This window comes from Myripristis murdjan, chromosome 8 (genome assembly GCF_902150065.1).
Source record: "Myripristis murdjan chromosome 8, fMyrMur1.1, whole genome shotgun sequence".
Taxonomy (NCBI): Eukaryota; Metazoa; Chordata; class Actinopteri; order Holocentriformes; family Holocentridae; genus Myripristis; species Myripristis murdjan.
Window position 1 is genome coordinate 9,329,498 of NC_043987.1, and position 17,552 is coordinate 9,347,049.

The 17,552-nt window shown below is 42.0% G+C and overlaps 1 protein-coding gene across 1 annotated transcript in view; it reads left to right on the plus strand.

Moving 5' to 3' along the window:
• Positions 1-15,457, plus strand: part of carhsp1 (calcium regulated heat stable protein 1) — a 29,102-nt gene extending 13,645 nt beyond the window's left edge. Inside the window, exons 2-5 of the mRNA XM_030058712.1 lie at positions 8,092-8,281; positions 9,170-9,278; positions 10,047-10,169; positions 13,433-15,457. Coding sequence (XP_029914572.1) covers positions 8,182-8,281; positions 9,170-9,278; positions 10,047-10,169; positions 13,433-13,595 — 495 coding nt within the window. The 5' untranslated portion in view covers positions 8,092-8,181 and the 3' untranslated portion in view covers positions 13,596-15,457. The remainder of the gene's footprint in view (positions 1-8,091; positions 8,282-9,169; positions 9,279-10,046; positions 10,170-13,432) is intronic.
• Positions 15,458-17,552: the final 2,095 nt, after the last annotated feature.

Consider the following 17,552-nt stretch of genomic DNA (forward strand, 5'->3'; position numbering starts at 1 on the left):
TTATCCTGCAGGAGGAGAGTACAATACGCCCAGTCACATGACCTGTGTTTGTCTCAGCAAAGCCGTGGGGGTGTGTGTAGAGTGCGAGCAAATGTATGCATGTGTGCGTGTTTGATAAAAAGTGTGTGTGTGTGTGTGTGTGTCCCACTGGACTGGTATTTGCTGTATCAGCAGGGTCGCCGGGCAGCGTGGTGGTCAGAGAGCACTAGCATGGAAAATTCCATAGGACACCAGAGGTCCAGCTTTGTTCAGTGTGTGTGTGTGTGTGTGTGTGTGTGTGTGTGTGTGACTAGTAAGGAGTGTGGTTATTGTTTGTGTGGGGGGGGGAGCGAAAGACGGGGGATGGAGAGCTAAATCCATGCTTATATATCAGGAAATGAAGAGGAAAGAAGCCATTTGTTAGTGTTTGCCAAGGCTCCACAGGCACCTTGTATAGTAGCTGCTTATTAGAGCGAGTACAATAGAAACTGAAACACAATACAGGCAGTCAGACAGGTTACTCCTGACTTCTTGAGAGCAAGACTTTACTGGGAAAGATAATATTTCAGCCAAATTAATCCTCTGTCATTTTTCTCTTTGACTGAAAGATGTTTTCTGACACTGAAATTAAATTTTTAACTCATATCCAAACAAAAGACCTCAGCTTTTACGTAATATAGTCCTAATTAAGAGCCACATTTTACCTTTTTCCTCTGCCTCTCTTTTTCACTTTTGTCAGTCTCCTCTTGTCCATCGCTGTTCAGCCTAATAACCACAGACAAACAATTTCCCACCAAGTCCAGTCATAACAACAGCTTATGCAACCGGAGCGGATTTCGTGGAGGAAGTGTGTCAGTGTGTGCGTGCGTACATTGTGGTGTGAAGTTCAAGGAAACTGGACCTCTCTGTCAGTTGCCGGACACTCGAAAACCTGAGAAGAAGGATTTTATCGAACGTTCTCTGTTTAAGTCTGCTCAGGACATCAGGTTGGGTCAGCACGAGATAACTGCTCCCAAAATTATTCTTTTCATTTATTTGATAGGATTTACGCCAAAAGCAGGTAAACCCTTTCCAAGTCCGTGCCTTGAAAGATGGTCTGAATGAAATATAGTGATTTTGTTCATTGTATGCAATACATTTTGATTGGATTTGGATTAACCTCCATATTAATCCACAAAATAGTAATACTTTGATGTTGAATTTATTTTGCCTAACCTGCAGTGGTGCCTTTTACATCACAGCCTCAAATTACAAATAGAAGAGCAGAACAGGGCTGCAAAGTGACAAAACTAAAATAGTCAAAGGAAACAGAAATAAAACATGCTGTTTGAGGTGTTAACTACTGTCTCTGTGTTATTTGAGGCTGAAGTCAATAACGTAGAAGTCATACCACTTGATGGTTTAGGTGCTAAATCAACAATTCTCTTTTATGGGAGCAAAAATTAAAAGTAGGTGCCTGATATTTGAGGTTTCCTAGTGTTGTCCATGTAGTTCACAGTCATAACCTAGACCGAATCGCAGTGTTTGTTTACAGTGAGGTTTTGGATGTATGTACTTAACAAAAAAAGGTGAAATAACTGAAGTACATAACTCCACATGTGTCCATTCATAGTTTTGATTCCTTCAGTTAGAATCTACAATGTAAGTAGTCATGAAAATAAAGAAAACACATTGAATGAGAAGGTGTGTCCAAACTTTTGGCCTGTACTGTATGCTCCTGTAGAAGCTACAATTCTGTATGAGATCGACCTTGTTTGAAGAAAAATATGTTTTATTAGTTATGTTTTTTGTTGTCACAAAAGCTGCACTCTTGGGGATTTATTGCTTGGCATCCATGCCAATGTAAAGGACGCAAGAAAGTATGTGGGCAGTGAAGGTTACATTGTTTGGAGTTGATGCGTTTTTTTTTTTCATAAAGGGAGGGATAAATCAAATCAAGTCGCATAGTTTATTCCATGTTTTTGTCACTTGAGTCTAAAGAGGCCAGTCACTTCAGTCAACCCTTCAGTTTTGCATAGTGCAGCTTTAACAGAACTGATGAGGCGATGCGGTTCACTGAGTGGAGGAAGAATATTGACATTATTTACAAAAAGGTCCAGTCAAGGCTCCATCTTTTTGAGAAAGCTGAGAGTGTAATGTGTACCACAGGATGCCTCTCAGGTTGTACCCCGGTGTTGTTGCTAGCGCGGTGGCATGCAGCTTGTGTGTCTGCTGGGTGGGCCTATGCAGACGGGTGACCTTAAGAGATTGAATAGGATCATTAATAGGGCCAGCTCAGCTATTGGAGTGACGTTGGAGGCTTTTGACGTAGCTGTCCAGAGGTGGGTGGGAAAGAAGACAAGGGCCATCGTGCACAATACTGAGCACCCACTCCATTCTGTCCTGATGAGTCACATGTCCTCTTTTACTGGTCGCTTCATTGCTTCGAGGTGCTTCATTGAGCAGTTTAGGCGCTCCTTCACGCCTGCGGCTCTCCAAAACCTCGCCAATGCAAAGGTCAAGTCACTTTGTGTGATGGAATGACTATTTATATTATTTAACTTATTCATTTATTTACTGATTTATCTTAGTGTCATTTGTTTTTTATGCTTTGTTTGGCAACTTAACTTCCGGCGAGGATCAATCATGAATTTAACCGTCTGTTGATCCATTTAAAACCAAAATTATGGCCAAACATCACTGAAACAAAATCACACAAGAAAGATTACTTTTAGTATCATGTATGTACCTTCTACTGAAGTAAATTAAAACTGATTTTGCTGAGAGGACACCTAATGGACTAATGAAAGTTGGAAGCGGTGGTAAGGGCCTCGCGGGGACAGTTTAGGACATTTTGATTTTCCATCTTATGTTACCCAAGAGGAAAATTAAGACGGCAGCGCTAACGTCAACAGAGCAATTATGGTTTGAAATCCCATTCTGTAAATTTCCTAAACAGATCTCTCTCTGTGTGTGTGTGTGTGTGTGTGTGTGTGTGTGTGTGTGTGTGTGTGTGTGTGTAAACTTTTTTTCTGGATTTGCTAAGTTGTTACAGTTTTCTGCACAGTAACTTTAGGTGGCTTTAACTACTACACACACACACACACACACACACACACACACAGAGTTTATCATCTCTGACCCCAATAAATTCTCATTATCTGCAGCTCTTTTATCTCCGCGTTTTCCATTTTACACCATCTGCAATGACTCAGCTTCTTTCATTTCAGCCTTTTCTACCTCATTCCAATCCAATATCTGCCTACATGACTTAAATGCCTTTCATCAGTCCCTCCTGTTATTTGTATAAAGCCAAACAGATACTGTATGAACATGTATAAACAACAAATGCACATTTACATTTACAATGCTTTCATTTGATCTTTTATTTGGTGCTAGTGTGTATTCTTATTCTTGATTCTTTTTTGCATGATTCTTACTTTGTTTATTTCTGTCACTCATGCCATTTGTTGAATTTTTACCATTGCACCTAAGGATTTCTCTCCCTCCTAATTCCCCATGTTCCTGTTCAATCCAGCCTTTTCTAATCTTTGTAGACTTTCCGGATTATTCTTGGTAACAATGAATGGCACAGGCCAGAACCTGAGCTTTGAAAGTCACAAATCTCGGCACCTTGTAATGCAAATTTATGAAGCCCTGCAGATAGATTGTGGTTACTTTGTCTTGTGGGACCGTAAAAATCTCACTTTGTTACTTATTACCCCTTCAGCTAAACATGCAGTAAAAAATGGGACTTATGCACAGGCTAAATCTGTGCTTGCTCAGTCATGTTTTACAAGCCTCTCGCTCCCATTATCTCTTACTTATCTGCCACTGTTGCGTGTCATTCCTGCCTCCCTCTGCACTCCTTCTAAATATCCTGCTCCTGCTCTCAGCCAGCTATTTTATCTCCACTCCTGTTCCTGTTGTCATCTCCCTTTGGTGTTTTTCCTGCCTCATACAGGCTCACTTGTTGACAGCTTTGCAACAGGATGATCATTTTGGCTGCGTGCCACATACACTTGCTGATTTGTGTGTGTGCGCACAGACAAATAAAGGTGGCAGCAAGAACCAAGAATGCTTCTTCAGAGAGATGCCATAGGAGAACCTTTTCTGGTTCCACAAAGACCCTGTTATACCTCCTTTTCACCAAACAGAACCTAGTGCTATAGTTTTGACTGATACTAGTGCCAATTTGAAGGCGGTTCAACTTGCCTTTTAGGAACTGGTTTGCTTTTCCATGGGCTCGAGCTTGCAAGAGAGCCATGCAGGGGCCGCCGGCTGGAGGAGGCTGCTTCTCCCCCGCAGGCAGAACAGGGGAGAGCCGCCTGCTGCTCGCAAGAGAAAAAAAAAAGTGTCAGAGGTTGATCTAATCTTTCAACAAGCTGGGATTAAAATAGTTTAGTTCATCAACATGATGCTTCATGACTGTTTTGATGAGACTGACTCGCTTTTTATAGACGTTTTACAGTATTCAGCAAGATCTCAACTCGGCTTTTACAAACACTGATCTGATTGATAATCCTGTCTCCTGTCCCAGACATCAGCAGTTCTTTGTTGGTTGTTTGTTGGAGACCAGCAAAGAGTCGGTGCCGCTGTGGAAGCAGTTGTTCTGACTGAGAGCCACTTCTTTGGCTGCTGGCTTACTTAAAGAGCATGGCTCTTAAAAAAAAAACATTTCTTCAAAAGGTTCAAATGTGTCTCAAAAAGCCATAAAAAACAGTTTGTTCTTCAAACAAGGCAGAAGAGAAAAGGTACTTGGAAATAGCTAGAAATCATTTCTTAAAGGAAAAATGAAGGAAGAAAAATGAAAAATCCCAAAAAGGGCTTCAAAAATCTATCAACAAAGTTCTTTGAGTAACCAGAAATTGTTCTTCCAAGAACTTTCACTGAAAAAAGTTCTCTAAAGAACTTTTTTTTTTTTAAATAGTTGTTGGTGAAGCCAACCGGTTCAGTGAAGAAACCTTTTCAAATGTTTATTTTGTTTTCCTCTTATCTTTCAAAGAAGAAACCATCCATTTGTTAAAGTAGTTCTTAAGCAGTTGATAGATCATCATGGAACCACACAATCTTAAAGCATTGTTTTAGGATGATTTTTTTTCCTGTGTGTGTGTGTGTGTGTGTGTGTGTGTGTGTGTGTGTGTGTGTGTGTGTAAGTGTGTGTGTGTAAGTGTAAGAGCTCTCCTGTACAAATTTGTCTTTATTGCTCATGTACTTTAGTCAATTTCTCTTTCTTATGGACATGAATAAATGATTCAGCCGTGTGTATGTGCCCACCAATCCACTGGTGCGTGTGTGTGTGTGTGTATGTGTGTGCGTGTGTGTATTTGCCAGCAAAATTATTTGACTTGCCACCTCAGTGACTGTGTCGTCACAATGTGCATCTGCCTGAGTGTGTGTCCTACAATGTGTGTGGACGTGCGTATTGACAGACCAGCCCCTGCCTGTCTCCAGCAGCCTGTCTCCTGAGTGGCGAGCGTGCTGTCCAGAGACCCTCTGATCGCATTAAGTCCTTTTTTATTGGGTTCAGCTGTTCTGCTCATTGTCATCTGCACAAAAACAACCCATTGCTTCCATTACTACTGTAAGATGCCCTTGAGCAAGGCACCGTATCCCCAAATGGCCTGACACAGCAGCTCAGTGGTCAGCAGCAGGAGACTGTGGTCCAGCTGGGCAGCTCTGAGCTGTGAATGCATGTAACCTGTGTGAACATGGAGCAGGGCTGAGCAAATGTTCCTTGGATAAACTCTCCCAGAACATTAGGAGGAAAAAAATCAGCAGATCCTAAAAGAGTCTTAAGTTTTGCCATTTGTCAGCGTGCCCATCTCCCTCAAGGTCAAGGTTTCTGTTAGTAAATTTGTTCTGCAGAGAGGTGATTCAGCATTCTGCGATAACAACAGGACAAGTTCAAAGTACATGATATGAAACATGAAAATGAAAGAAGAAAAAATACATGAAACTACATTAATTACAATACTGTAATTTTAAAAATGACTTTGTTCCAGTTGGTACCTGCTCTAGGTTGGCAGGAGTTGGAGATATCAGTGTTCCTGTTCTCCCTTAAGAAGCTGTAAATAACTTGCACAGACTCGAAAACTGCCTGAAGTAGTAAATCCATTACATAAAACATAAGAGAGTTTTTTATTCAACTCAAAGGGACAAATTCTGTGTTTTTAAGTTATTTATTTGGTTTTGTCAGTGTTTCTGTTTCGGTTGTTATTTCCTTGTGTCTGGGCTGAGTGTTTTCATATCAGTGCTGCATTACTCTCTGCTTCTTATCAATCAGCTGACAGCCACAGAGAGAAAAGTCTTTTTTTTTTTCTTTTTTTCTTTTCTTCTTATTAAAGGTGTCCTGTTGGGTTGGACAGCAGTTCATTTCAAGTCAGGCTTGCATTCAGAATCTTAAGAAGTATTTTAAAAAAATAAATAAATAAATAAAATATATATATATAAGGCTGGTCGCACTTGGACTGTCCAATGTTAATATTCAGTTGAGTTTCACAAGTGAAGTTTGAACCTGGTTTGAACTTTGTATTTGTCATTATGTTAATGGTAAAATGATGCTAAATTGGTGCTAATTTGAATACTAACTGATGCCTTTCTCTGTGTCATGACAGATTAATTTGCATTTTCCACTCTTAGACTAATACAGAAGAGAAAACATGTATTGTTTTTCATCGGATATCATCCAGCATCATTTAATATCTGCCTGACTGAACACAGTCGGACTTCATGTCCATTTGCAGTTCATTTCCTGGTCTCCTTTATCTCATATGGCCAGTTGATCATTTCAGATTTGCAGAATTTCAATCAGCCGACTTGAGTTGGGAACAGGTGGGATCTACCAGCTTATTTCTTTATTTGGGGTTTCTAAACGGTCAGTTATCACTAAAACAGCTTAACCTCCGCAATCCTGTTGGTCCCAGTGATGGATTTCTCATTGCTGCCTGGCCAAGCCTTGTTCAAACCCACAGCTCTTTATTTTAAATTTTAGTGGAGTTCCCAAGGTTTTCAACGATACCAAACATAGGAAAGTGTGTAAAGTGATGCACCAGATGTGTACATATTTTCTATTTGATGTAATGCTGCAGCCATAAAACAAGGACATGTTAGGTTTGAATATTTCACTCAAGTGTGACTTAGCTTAAGTGAAACTTTACAAACAGCATATACAGATTATTAATGTGAATCTGTCATCTGATATGGAGAAGGAGGTTTCTTGCTTTGAACTTATTTTGTGGGAAACGTAAGGGAAAGTCAAAGTTTTTAAGCGATTAAGGGTTTTGGAAACTCTATGCTGACACCACACCGGTGGGTCCTCATGTCCAGAAGAGGGAGAACAGGGGTGAAAGTGCCAGCCTGAAGGACAGAGAGGCAGGCTTGTAACTGGGAAACCAACAGTTTGGATTCCCAGGCCAGAAAGTAGTGAAAATAAGCTGTGCCTTCTCTCAGCAACGATGAAAGTGCTTTGATTACGGCGGCTCTGGTCCTTCAGTGGAGCTGCTCGCTGCCTCTGCTGCCTTTGTGGTCATGTTTGTTCTATTATATTTGTTCAAACACCAACCCAATTTTCTTTCTGTAACCACCCCCCCCCCTTCCCCGCTCCCCCTCTCTTTATCTCTTTCTCTCTGCATTTCTCTGTCTCAATAATATCCTGATAATGGAGGGGACAGATAAATGGAGGTTTTCAATTCTGTCTCTCCCTAATTGGTTGACAGAGCTGGTGATGTAATGGCTGATGATGTAAAGCCCGGGCCTGGTTGAACGATGAATGAGGGCTCTGTTCTCTCTCTCTCTCCTCCTCTCTCTCTCCCCTCTACCTCTCTACCTCTCTCTCTCTCTCCCTGGTCACCACTGTGGCATCGAGCAGGCTTTGGCTCTTTTCTGATAGATGTCGGCATGGTCACGAGGGTTGTCATAGTGTCACCAGTAGAACACTGATTTGAGGTGGGGGTGAGTCCCACTGAGTGACAGCGTTGAACAGAAATCACACTCAGTTTGGGTGAAGACTGACTTACATCTGTGCGTGTGTGTGTGTGTGTGTGTGTGTGTATGAATTAGAAAATGTTGGTACATGCTTGTGGTGAAACCGAGCTTCAATCAAATCTTCTCTTCTGTCTTCCTCTCCTTTAGGTGTTTCAGAACCTCCGCTTTCTCCAAGATTGCCCCTCCCACCCTCCCCGTTCCCACCGGTTTCTGCACTTCGACCCCACCTCCTCCAAAATGTCCTCTCAGGCCACGCCCATCAAGGGGCAGCGATCCACGACCCCGCCGCTGCGCTCAGCAGGGACCCCAGGTTCTCCTACTTCCCCGCTGTCTGCAGGTAAAAGCAACTTTTAATCTGCTGTTGGGAGTTAGGTAGGTGAACAAATGGCACAATATTAAAGGTGCACAGGTAAAACTGCATTTAAGTGAAGACCATTTGGACTCAGCTGTTCAAAATACAGTGGAAAAATTGAGGACTGAGCCTACAAAGTTATCGATTTGACCACTAAATGAGTCAGTTGAATCTAAACGGTCAACAATCAGTTTCGCACAGTGCAACTTTAAAACCTGCCTAAAAGGGAAAATTCACTTAAATTGAAGTCAAATGTGAATCACGAAAATTACTTTAAGAAATGAGATCCCAATTCCTTCACACGATTCTTACTTTTTCAACAAATTCCAGTGCAAAAAACAACACATCTGAGAAGCTTGCCGTCTAGACAGGACTGTAACCAGACTTAACTTGACTTAAAAGTCAAAAGTCTCTTTTCCTCTCCTATTTTAAAACACTTAACTGTACAGTGCGTATAGTGAGCTATGAAGGTCTGGCAGCTGGGATTTTGTCATGTAGTTTGCAAACTTAGATTAGATGTCATAGTGACGTTTGAGGTGGTTTTAGAGATTTGTGGTGTTACCTTGTGGTGCTGCGACCTCCGTGTCATAATCGTGTCATTTGCATATATATGTAAATTCTTATTGTACTCTGTCAATTAATATAACACCCCGATGATCCACCCAGTTCATGAAAACTCCTCAGCACCCACTGCTGGGTAGCTCGTTCTGAGGAAGAAGAACCGTCTGAAAGTCATGCATTTTATGTTTCCGGCAGCAGCAACAGAAAATCCAAGGAGGAAGATGTCGCAGTGCCAGCCACACTGATTGATTGACAAGTGATCTAAATTTTGTTTTATGTTTGCTGGTGTAATGAGGTGTTTTGTCCCATCAGGGTCCCTGCAGCCTCCATCCTGTAGACACAGAGATCGCTCGCCTTCCCCCATGAGAGGCTACCTCATCCCCAGCCCGCTGCCCACACGCAGAAACAGGACCTGCTCAGCGTGAGTACACACACACACACACACACACACACACACACACACACAGTCATAGCAGTGTCGGTTAGAAAATGATTAATGGGATGTTTCCAATATTTTGTCTGGTCCCTGCAGCCTGCTTATGGGGTTGAGTAATTGAGGTTCAGCAATAGATGTGATCTGTCTTTCTTTTTTAGTGTGTGTAGCTGAGCAACACACTACAATGGGGAAGAACACACCAAAATTATGTTTAATTTGATTAAAAATTTATTTAGAGTGAGCAAAATCAGTTATTTCAGAGAGCCTTGCTTGGGGTGTTGCTGGTTTGGTCCCGTTTCGGTGTCTTGTGCCACCGGTTTCTGTTGGAAATTGGCTGCAGTGTGTTCAAATATGCTGTCATTTCCATTATAACCATCAACTGCTTCACAACACAAATACATATTTAAGTGTTAACACAAACTGTAGCAAAATTAGATTTAGTGTATTTTATTGTCTACTTTCTTAGTTATTTTTGAAAATAGCACCACATAAAAATTCCACATCATTGTTCATTTAAAAACATCCTCACTGCTCTATATATGATGGAGGATGTGCATTATCGCCCGACACTATTTGCTTATGAGTGTGAGCAAGCAAAGCATTTTTATCTGCTAGCCATGCAGCCAGACAGCTCTGTGTTCCTGCTAAGGCAGCAATTAATCAATAACTGGTGGATATGACTGCCGTGATAACACATTTACAGACTCGGACTTCCTATGTCCTTTCCTGTGTTTTCCCCCTCTCTCCCTGCAGGACGGCCCGTGCCTCAGAGGGTCCAGTGTTTAGTGGGGTGTGTAAATGCTTTTCCCGCTCCAAAGGGCACGGCTTCATCACCCCATCCGACGGGGGCAGCGACATCTTCGTGCACATCTCAGAGTAAGGATGTGTGTGTGTGTGTGTGTGTGTGTGTAGGTAGATATGTATGTACAGTATGTGTGCATAGGTTGATGTGATTCAGGTTTGTTCTTGCACCTGTGCTGGTTTCTTCCACCAGCACAATGTAAACACTGTCACATGCACGGATCACGAAGCCGCAGTCAGCGTGAGAGCAGCCAGCAGCCTCAGGGTGCAACATTAGCTGTTGAAGTGGATATTATAGCATCAGTCCCGACTCCCAAGTGTTAAAACCTCCAACCTTAAAGTCTTTGACTATATTTGTATATGTCAAATTTCAAGAAATCACATTGTTCTTTTTTTTCTGGACCTCATGTCACCTGTTGGAATTATGCCCCCCAAAAATTTTGGCTTGCATGACGCCCCTGCTCCAAAGCCAGTCAGGTCAAAAAAATAATTACACCACAGGGAGTTTAAGCCATGCAAAGCCAACCAGAAGGTTCCTATAGGTCTTCAATGGCTGCTCTTTAATGTTGCACCCTGTTTGTGTTAAGCCACGCCCCCTTTTGGCAATCCAGTTTCATAGGACACGCCCCTTTCGTCTAGTCAGCGGAGAAAGTTGGTGACACAGAAGCATTTGCATACTAAGGCTTTGTGCTAAGCCCTTGATTGGACCAAAAACACAGAAGAGAAACAGCAGCCCTGCCCGCTCCTGTGTCTTTGAATACAGAAATCCATAGAGTGATGAGCTGCAAGTTATTAAATTAGTTTTGCTCACTTCATAGCGACCCCTGTTGGTATATGTACATAGAAACGGTGCTGCTCCAATCTTGGCATATATGGCACAGATCCAACGTTACACCCTCTGACAGCTCGTAGACACACTGGCGGGCCGCCCTGATAATTTCCAAACATGTTTGATATTTAGAATTTCAAATCTGGATTATTTCGTCACTACTTTCCGAGCGGGACCACACCAGCCGACGACAAGCTGATGTACGGGCGTGTTGGACAGCTGAGATGGAGGAAAGGCTCGTCTGAATGTGGCAAGAACACAGTTGCCCTACATAACTTTTCTTTTGAGTAGTGTTGCCAGATCGAATCCGCATGCACACATTAATCATCCACATTTCCATCGCTGTGCCTCATGCTTGAATATCCACAGCCTCAATACGCACAGCCTCTTTCTTATTGTTTCTGCTGTGGGGGATCACTGCAAGTATTTAATAAACTCAATGGAGATTTTTTTTTTCAGCCACCCACAACCCATGCGCTATTAATCAGAATGTTATTATTTTCTTTTAATGACCCGAGCTGTCCGATCTGTGGTGCCAACAAATACAACAGTAAACTCCACATCACTGCTTTCAAGACATATAACCGTACAGAGAGAGACAAACTCACAGGTGGATTGCTCCCTCTGGTGCAATAATCCTAACAGCGTCCTGCGGTGTGTGATGCACCATTATTTTCAAATCTTGCAGTTTGGGATTGCAGAGAAGAACATGTGAAGATTCTCCTCATGTGCGTGATGCAGCCCGATTTAGGATTTTAAAACTCCAGTAGTCTGATCTAGACCTAAGCAGCACTTTTGCCTTGGAAAGAATATTTGTTGATTTCATTTACTGTTATCAGATCTCTGAATGAAAACCTGAACTGTGGCCCAAAAACCAAACGACAAAGTGAACTGCAGGTGTATTGAACCGCTACAACTTTAATAAACAGCCACATGTGAAGTGCAGATTAGGGAAAAAAAGTGACAAGTGAAGCTAATGCCATGTCATTTTTTTTTGTGAGAATGAGGGAAGGAAGCAGGTCCGTGTGTGTGTGTGTGTGTGTGTGTGTGTGTGTGTGTGTGTGTGAGTGGATGTGAGAGGGAAGGAGCTTGCAAGCCACTTAATTTTTCCTCACATCTGACATCAGAGTTGCAGGGCTCTGTGTAGGAGTAGAACAAAAATGCCTGCGCGCGCGCACACACACACACACACACACACACACACGCACACACACACAAAACAAAACAAAACAAAAAAACAGAGCTTTCCTTTGGGCAGGTTAGAAAGAAAAACAGAAGAAGAGAGATAAAGTGACCTTGTGAGCTATCACACTGCATCTTGATTCATACTGTACATTATAGCCTACTCTTGTATTTGTGTGTGTGTGTGTGTGTGTGTGTGTGTGTGTGTGTGTGTGTGTGTGTGTGTGTGTGTGTGTGTGTGTGTGTGTGCGTGCGTGCGTGCGTGCGGCTTTCTGACGTCTACATGCTTTAAGCTGGTGGGTGATAACAAAGGCAACCTAGTGAAGGTCATCAGATATTCTGCGCTCCTCCTACACACACCTGAGGCCACTGCTAACCCTGTGTGTGTGTGTGTGTGTGTGTGTGTGTGTGTGTGTGTGTGTGTGTGTGTGTGCGCTGACCATGTAACCAAGGTTGAAGGCAGTGGACAACAGCTCTGTACAAATGAGCCAAAGCAGTGAAGTAGAGGCTTGTTGGAGGGAAGTGAGAAAGGAAAACAGAGGGTGGGAAGGAAACAGAAAGATACAGTGACGACAAAGGAGGGTGGGAAGGAAAGGAGTGACGCAAGAAAGTGAAACAAAGAAGGAAAGGCCAGACAGCAGGAAAGTGAGTGGCAAAATTAAAAAGAAGAAAAATCAAGAGAAAGAAAAAGAATTTCCTCATGAAACAAGTGTAACACACTTTTCTCCATTCCTCCCCTACACCTTTTCATTCCTCTTTCTATCTCCTTTTTTTTTTTTTAAATCTGTTTCCTCTCACTTGCCTATCCTTATCTTTCCTTTATTCCTGTCCCTCATTTCTTTTCCTCTCCTTTCCTTTCCTCCATTTTCTTCTATCGCATCCCTTTCCCCTTCTTTATTCTCTCCTTTCTTTCCTTTATTCCATTCCCTCCTTCCTTTCCTCTCCTTTTGTCTGCTTCATTTCTTCCTTTCCTTTTTCCTTTCCTTTCCTTTATTCCCGTCCTTTCCTTCCTTTTCCTTTCCTTTCCTTTCCTTTCCTTTCCTTTCCTTTCCTTTCCTTTCCTTTCCTTTCCTTCATTTTCTTCTGTCACATCCCTTTCCTCTTCTTATTCTCTCCTTTCTTTCCTTTATTCCATTCCCTCCTTCCCTCCTCGTAATTCTTTCCTTTCCTTCATTTTCCCTTTATTCCGCTCTTTTCCCATCCCTTCATTCTCTTCATTATCTTCCAAACTCCTCTCCCTTCCTTCCCCTTGGCTTGTTTTAACATCCTCCTTTCTCTTTCCTTCCCTCCCTCCCTGAAACCCCCCGCCCTCCCTCTCCTCCTCCAGCATCGAGGGCGAGTACGTGCCGCTGGAGGGCGACGAGGTGAGCTACAAGCTGTGCTCCATCCCTCCTAAACACGAGAAGGTGCAGGCGGTGGAGGTGACCATCACCCACCTCAAGGCGGGATCCAAGCACGAGACCTGGGCAGGGGACATCGTGAGCAGCTGAGCGCCGCGCCGCCGAGGCCTGGGAGCTAAAGTAAAGGGAGGGGGGGTTGGTAGAGAGATGGGAGGGGGGGACGAGGAGGTGAGGAAGAGGTGAACTGATGGGATTTGGAGGGGTTGAGAAGGAGATGGATGAAGACGGGACAAATTTGCAGAGGGAAGATGAGCTGAAAAAGAGGGAAGGACGATTTGACGGAAACATAAAAAATGCGTGCGGTGGATGGAGAATGCCAGTAATTCCACCGGTGTGCCTGTTTTTCAACTTTACAATTTTTTTTTCTCATTATAATTTAACACTCAGAGGGTGGCCGGAGGTGACATGGCTGCCATCAAGAGGTAGACGTTAAGATTTGAGTTGCGGAGAATCTCAAAATCCGTGTTCTGCTTTGTTTGGGAATCTGAGCTTAAATACCACTGCAATGTGCTGCTTCCTGGTTATTTTGCTCTTCTTTTCCTGCTATTCTGTGTATCTGTGGAGGGTGAGAGGAGGAGGGAAAGCTGAAAGATCCCAGAGTTCACTTCTGTTGCCGGAAGCTTCTTCTACTCTAATTAGGTTACTATATGTTTTGGAAAAGGATTGTTTTGAGAGGTAAAGAATAGATTTATTATACAAGAAAGATATTAAAGTCCTGTTTTGTCATGTAAAGATGTACTACATTAAGCTTCTTCCATAGATTTATATTTAGACACCCCGTATTGAAATATGATATGTTGCTTGAAACAGTGTATTTTAATATGACTAGTGAAAAAAAACTATCCCAACTGAAATTAAGGTTTTTCAGGGAATTATGGCTGTCAAATTAAGGTAATAATGCTGTCTGGCAGGTCATAATCACCAGTTAACTCCAGGCTGATTTTACACAGCAATAACTCCCTCTTTAGTCATTTTGACTCATGTACAGTGTTAAAATCATATTTTTCTTAGCAAGTGGAAAAAAAAATCTGCCAGTGGGATGAGATAATCCCACCTGTTTCCGATGATGATCATCTTGCTCCCAGAATTTTCCAGAATCAGGTGTCATTTTCTCGATCCTTGTGGGCTGGTGTGCCTTATTCTGCCTTGTTTCAACAGATTCTGGTTCCAACAAAAAAAATCAAGTGAATCTGCATCTGAAACAAAGGGGATCATCTCATTTCACTGGCTTTTTCTCCCACTTGTAGTAAGAAAAACACAATTTTAAGACAAAATTTGAGGCTAAATGGTTTGTTTAGACGGAGTTTTTCCTTTGCAGTGTACTCTGGACTGAACTGTTACTTGAATTCAATGCAATTTAGTTTACTTCAGGTCAGTTGCATTCAAGTTTACTGTCACTGTACAACAAAAAGTGAATTTGCAGCTCCCATACGATGGAGTAAGATTAAAAAAAAAAAAAGAACAACAACACCAACACAAATAAAGGTTAGAAAAAAGTCATTCAGCAGTGTAAACGCTCCAGGAGACAGTGCAGCTGTCTGCCATGTTAACTACTTCTTCCCCCAAACGCACACCTATCAGTCCTAAGTCGCACTTTGTACTGCATGCTTGCTGCTCTCTCAGAGAAAAATTCAAATTTGGTTTCCGCTTCCAGGGGGCACGACTCATCTCGCAACTCGTCATTTGCATTCCAGCACAACATGTTGAGGTTTACTTTGCAGACTTGGAGAACGAGCTGCAGCACTAATGCATAGGTGCTGAATGATCCACTACTGCATGCATCTGCCATGCTTTGTTTCCAGCAGCAGGAGGTCATTTTTCTGCTGTTTTGTGCCTGTTTGTGCCCGGAGAACACACAGCTGTCTGTGCCTGCTCATACCAGTCCAGGACCTGTCGCCCTGTGTGTGATGTGTGGATGTGATATGAGAGAATTAAAGCATTTTCAACCCTTACTTTGTAGTGGTGTCTGTGTTTTAATGAAAAAAGTGTCAGTCTGAGCCTGATGGATTTTTTTTTTTTTTTTGTATGTTTTTTTTTTTTTTATTATTTTGTCAAACTCCAAAATCAGTGTCCATTTTGAAAATGTCCTTGTCTACAAATTGTCAACAATTTGAAGAAACAATATGGAACATATTTTCAAAAACCTGTGTTAATTACATGTAATTTTTTTTTCTCAAAATCATAGAGCATTTTGGAATGAAAGAATTCATTCACAGTGAACTTTTTTTTAAACATTTGCTTCACAGAAACTCAGTGAAAGTGAATGAAATTAAAACACTTCTTTTTCAACTAATTAATTTATTAAGGTTTTCTTTCTTTCTTTCTTTCTTTCTTTCTAATAAAAATCCCAGTATTTGGACATCCTGGAAAATAGTTCATTTTCAGTAGTAATGTCAGTAGGTGTGAAATAAAATTTCAACCAAAAATATATTTTTATGTTACTAATATGTATTTATTTATTTATTTATTTAAACTCATGCCCTCCTATCAAATAAAACTGCCTCTCTCTCCTTAACAGACCATGGTATAGTAAGTGTGTATCTGCTGCCCTCTTCTGTCCCCATATGGCTATTGCAGCTTGACCACTCACTCAAAAGAAAGCAGATTGGTGTTAAACCCTACCAGGTGAATCTGGTCCATGGCCAACAACCTGATAAATCACAGATAGGAATCATTTTTAAAAAATTCTCTATCCCAGTGTGAGCTCTCTTGTTGCTTAATGACAGTCGCACTTCAGATGCACTACCAAGAGGAATAGTTAGTCACAGGTTTTGCCTTAAAGTTACTAGACAGACAGTTTTGTTAAAATCTCCTAATTTGGAGCCAGTGACTGGGTGCTATGAGGAAGTGTTTTCTGCAGCACAGTGTTGCACAAACACACTTGTTTGCAAATCTGAGTTTTAGTCACACTAGTGAGTTATTTCCTTGTCATTTCCTGCGTCTTTTCGCTTGTGTTTAAATGTGGCGGCTTCTTCTTCCCTTCCCAGGACGTGGTTGACCACAATTTTGAATTTGGATGAAGCAAAGATTTATGTATGACTTAGCTGATTCATGTTGAACAGTGAAGGGACACAATTTTATGTTAACAGGAAGTCCTTTAAGTGCAGAGTGTTTTTTCTGTAAAACGTCTCACATTGATCTTCTAAAGTACGATCAATGTGAGAGATAAAAGCATGAAGTTTTACAGTAAATCCGTAACTGTATTGAAGGGTAATGGTAAAGGCTTTCCACTCAATGTATGTCGGGAATAAGCAAGTATGGAAAAAGAATGAATGATTAATGACATTACAAAAATCATTTTCTGTAGCTGTGGTTGTTTGTGAGTGTTTCAGTTTAAATGAGAGGTTCACACAACACATGTATGTATGTGCAAGCCAAAGTTTGGAATGTGTTCCACGCGCCCGTCATGTACAACCATTCAGTTCAGTGTCGCAGTAAAAGCTGCCTGGGTAACGTGGTGGAGACGATGGCAACGCATTGTGTTTTCTCCCATGTCCTTAAGTCATGTTAAACCTCTGCAAAACTCTTATATGGATTATAGCGGATTCAAATGCACAGTTTAAAACAAAGCCTCTGCTGCTTTAGAAAAACATACAGTATCTCTGTTACTTATACATTGTGTCAGTTCACAGCATATTAATCAGATATGCACTGACAGCCGACAGAAGATTCAATGGATTCATTTCTTACTCTTTTTGACTCTTTGAGGTAAAAGAGCCAAATAGTAAAGACAGAGGCTGAGCTCTTCTTGGTGGGGGCAGCCAGCAGCTGCAGTGTGAACAGGCCTGGTGATTCACACACAGAGTCAGAGTTTCTCCTCCTCAGCGTCGGCCAGACAGGAGCTCAGGTCCTCCTGCACTGCAGAGATGTTATCAGGGGCCCGAGGCTCCACCTGCAGAGTCCAGCTCTGTGCACTTTGCTGTTTCCACTTCCAGGCCGGCGTCCTGGCTCAAATCTCCATCATGGGTGGAAGAGCTCACAGCTCTCTGGGAGGAACCACCTGATTTCACCTGAGGAGGATGACAAGCTGTTTTAATGCTGGGAAAA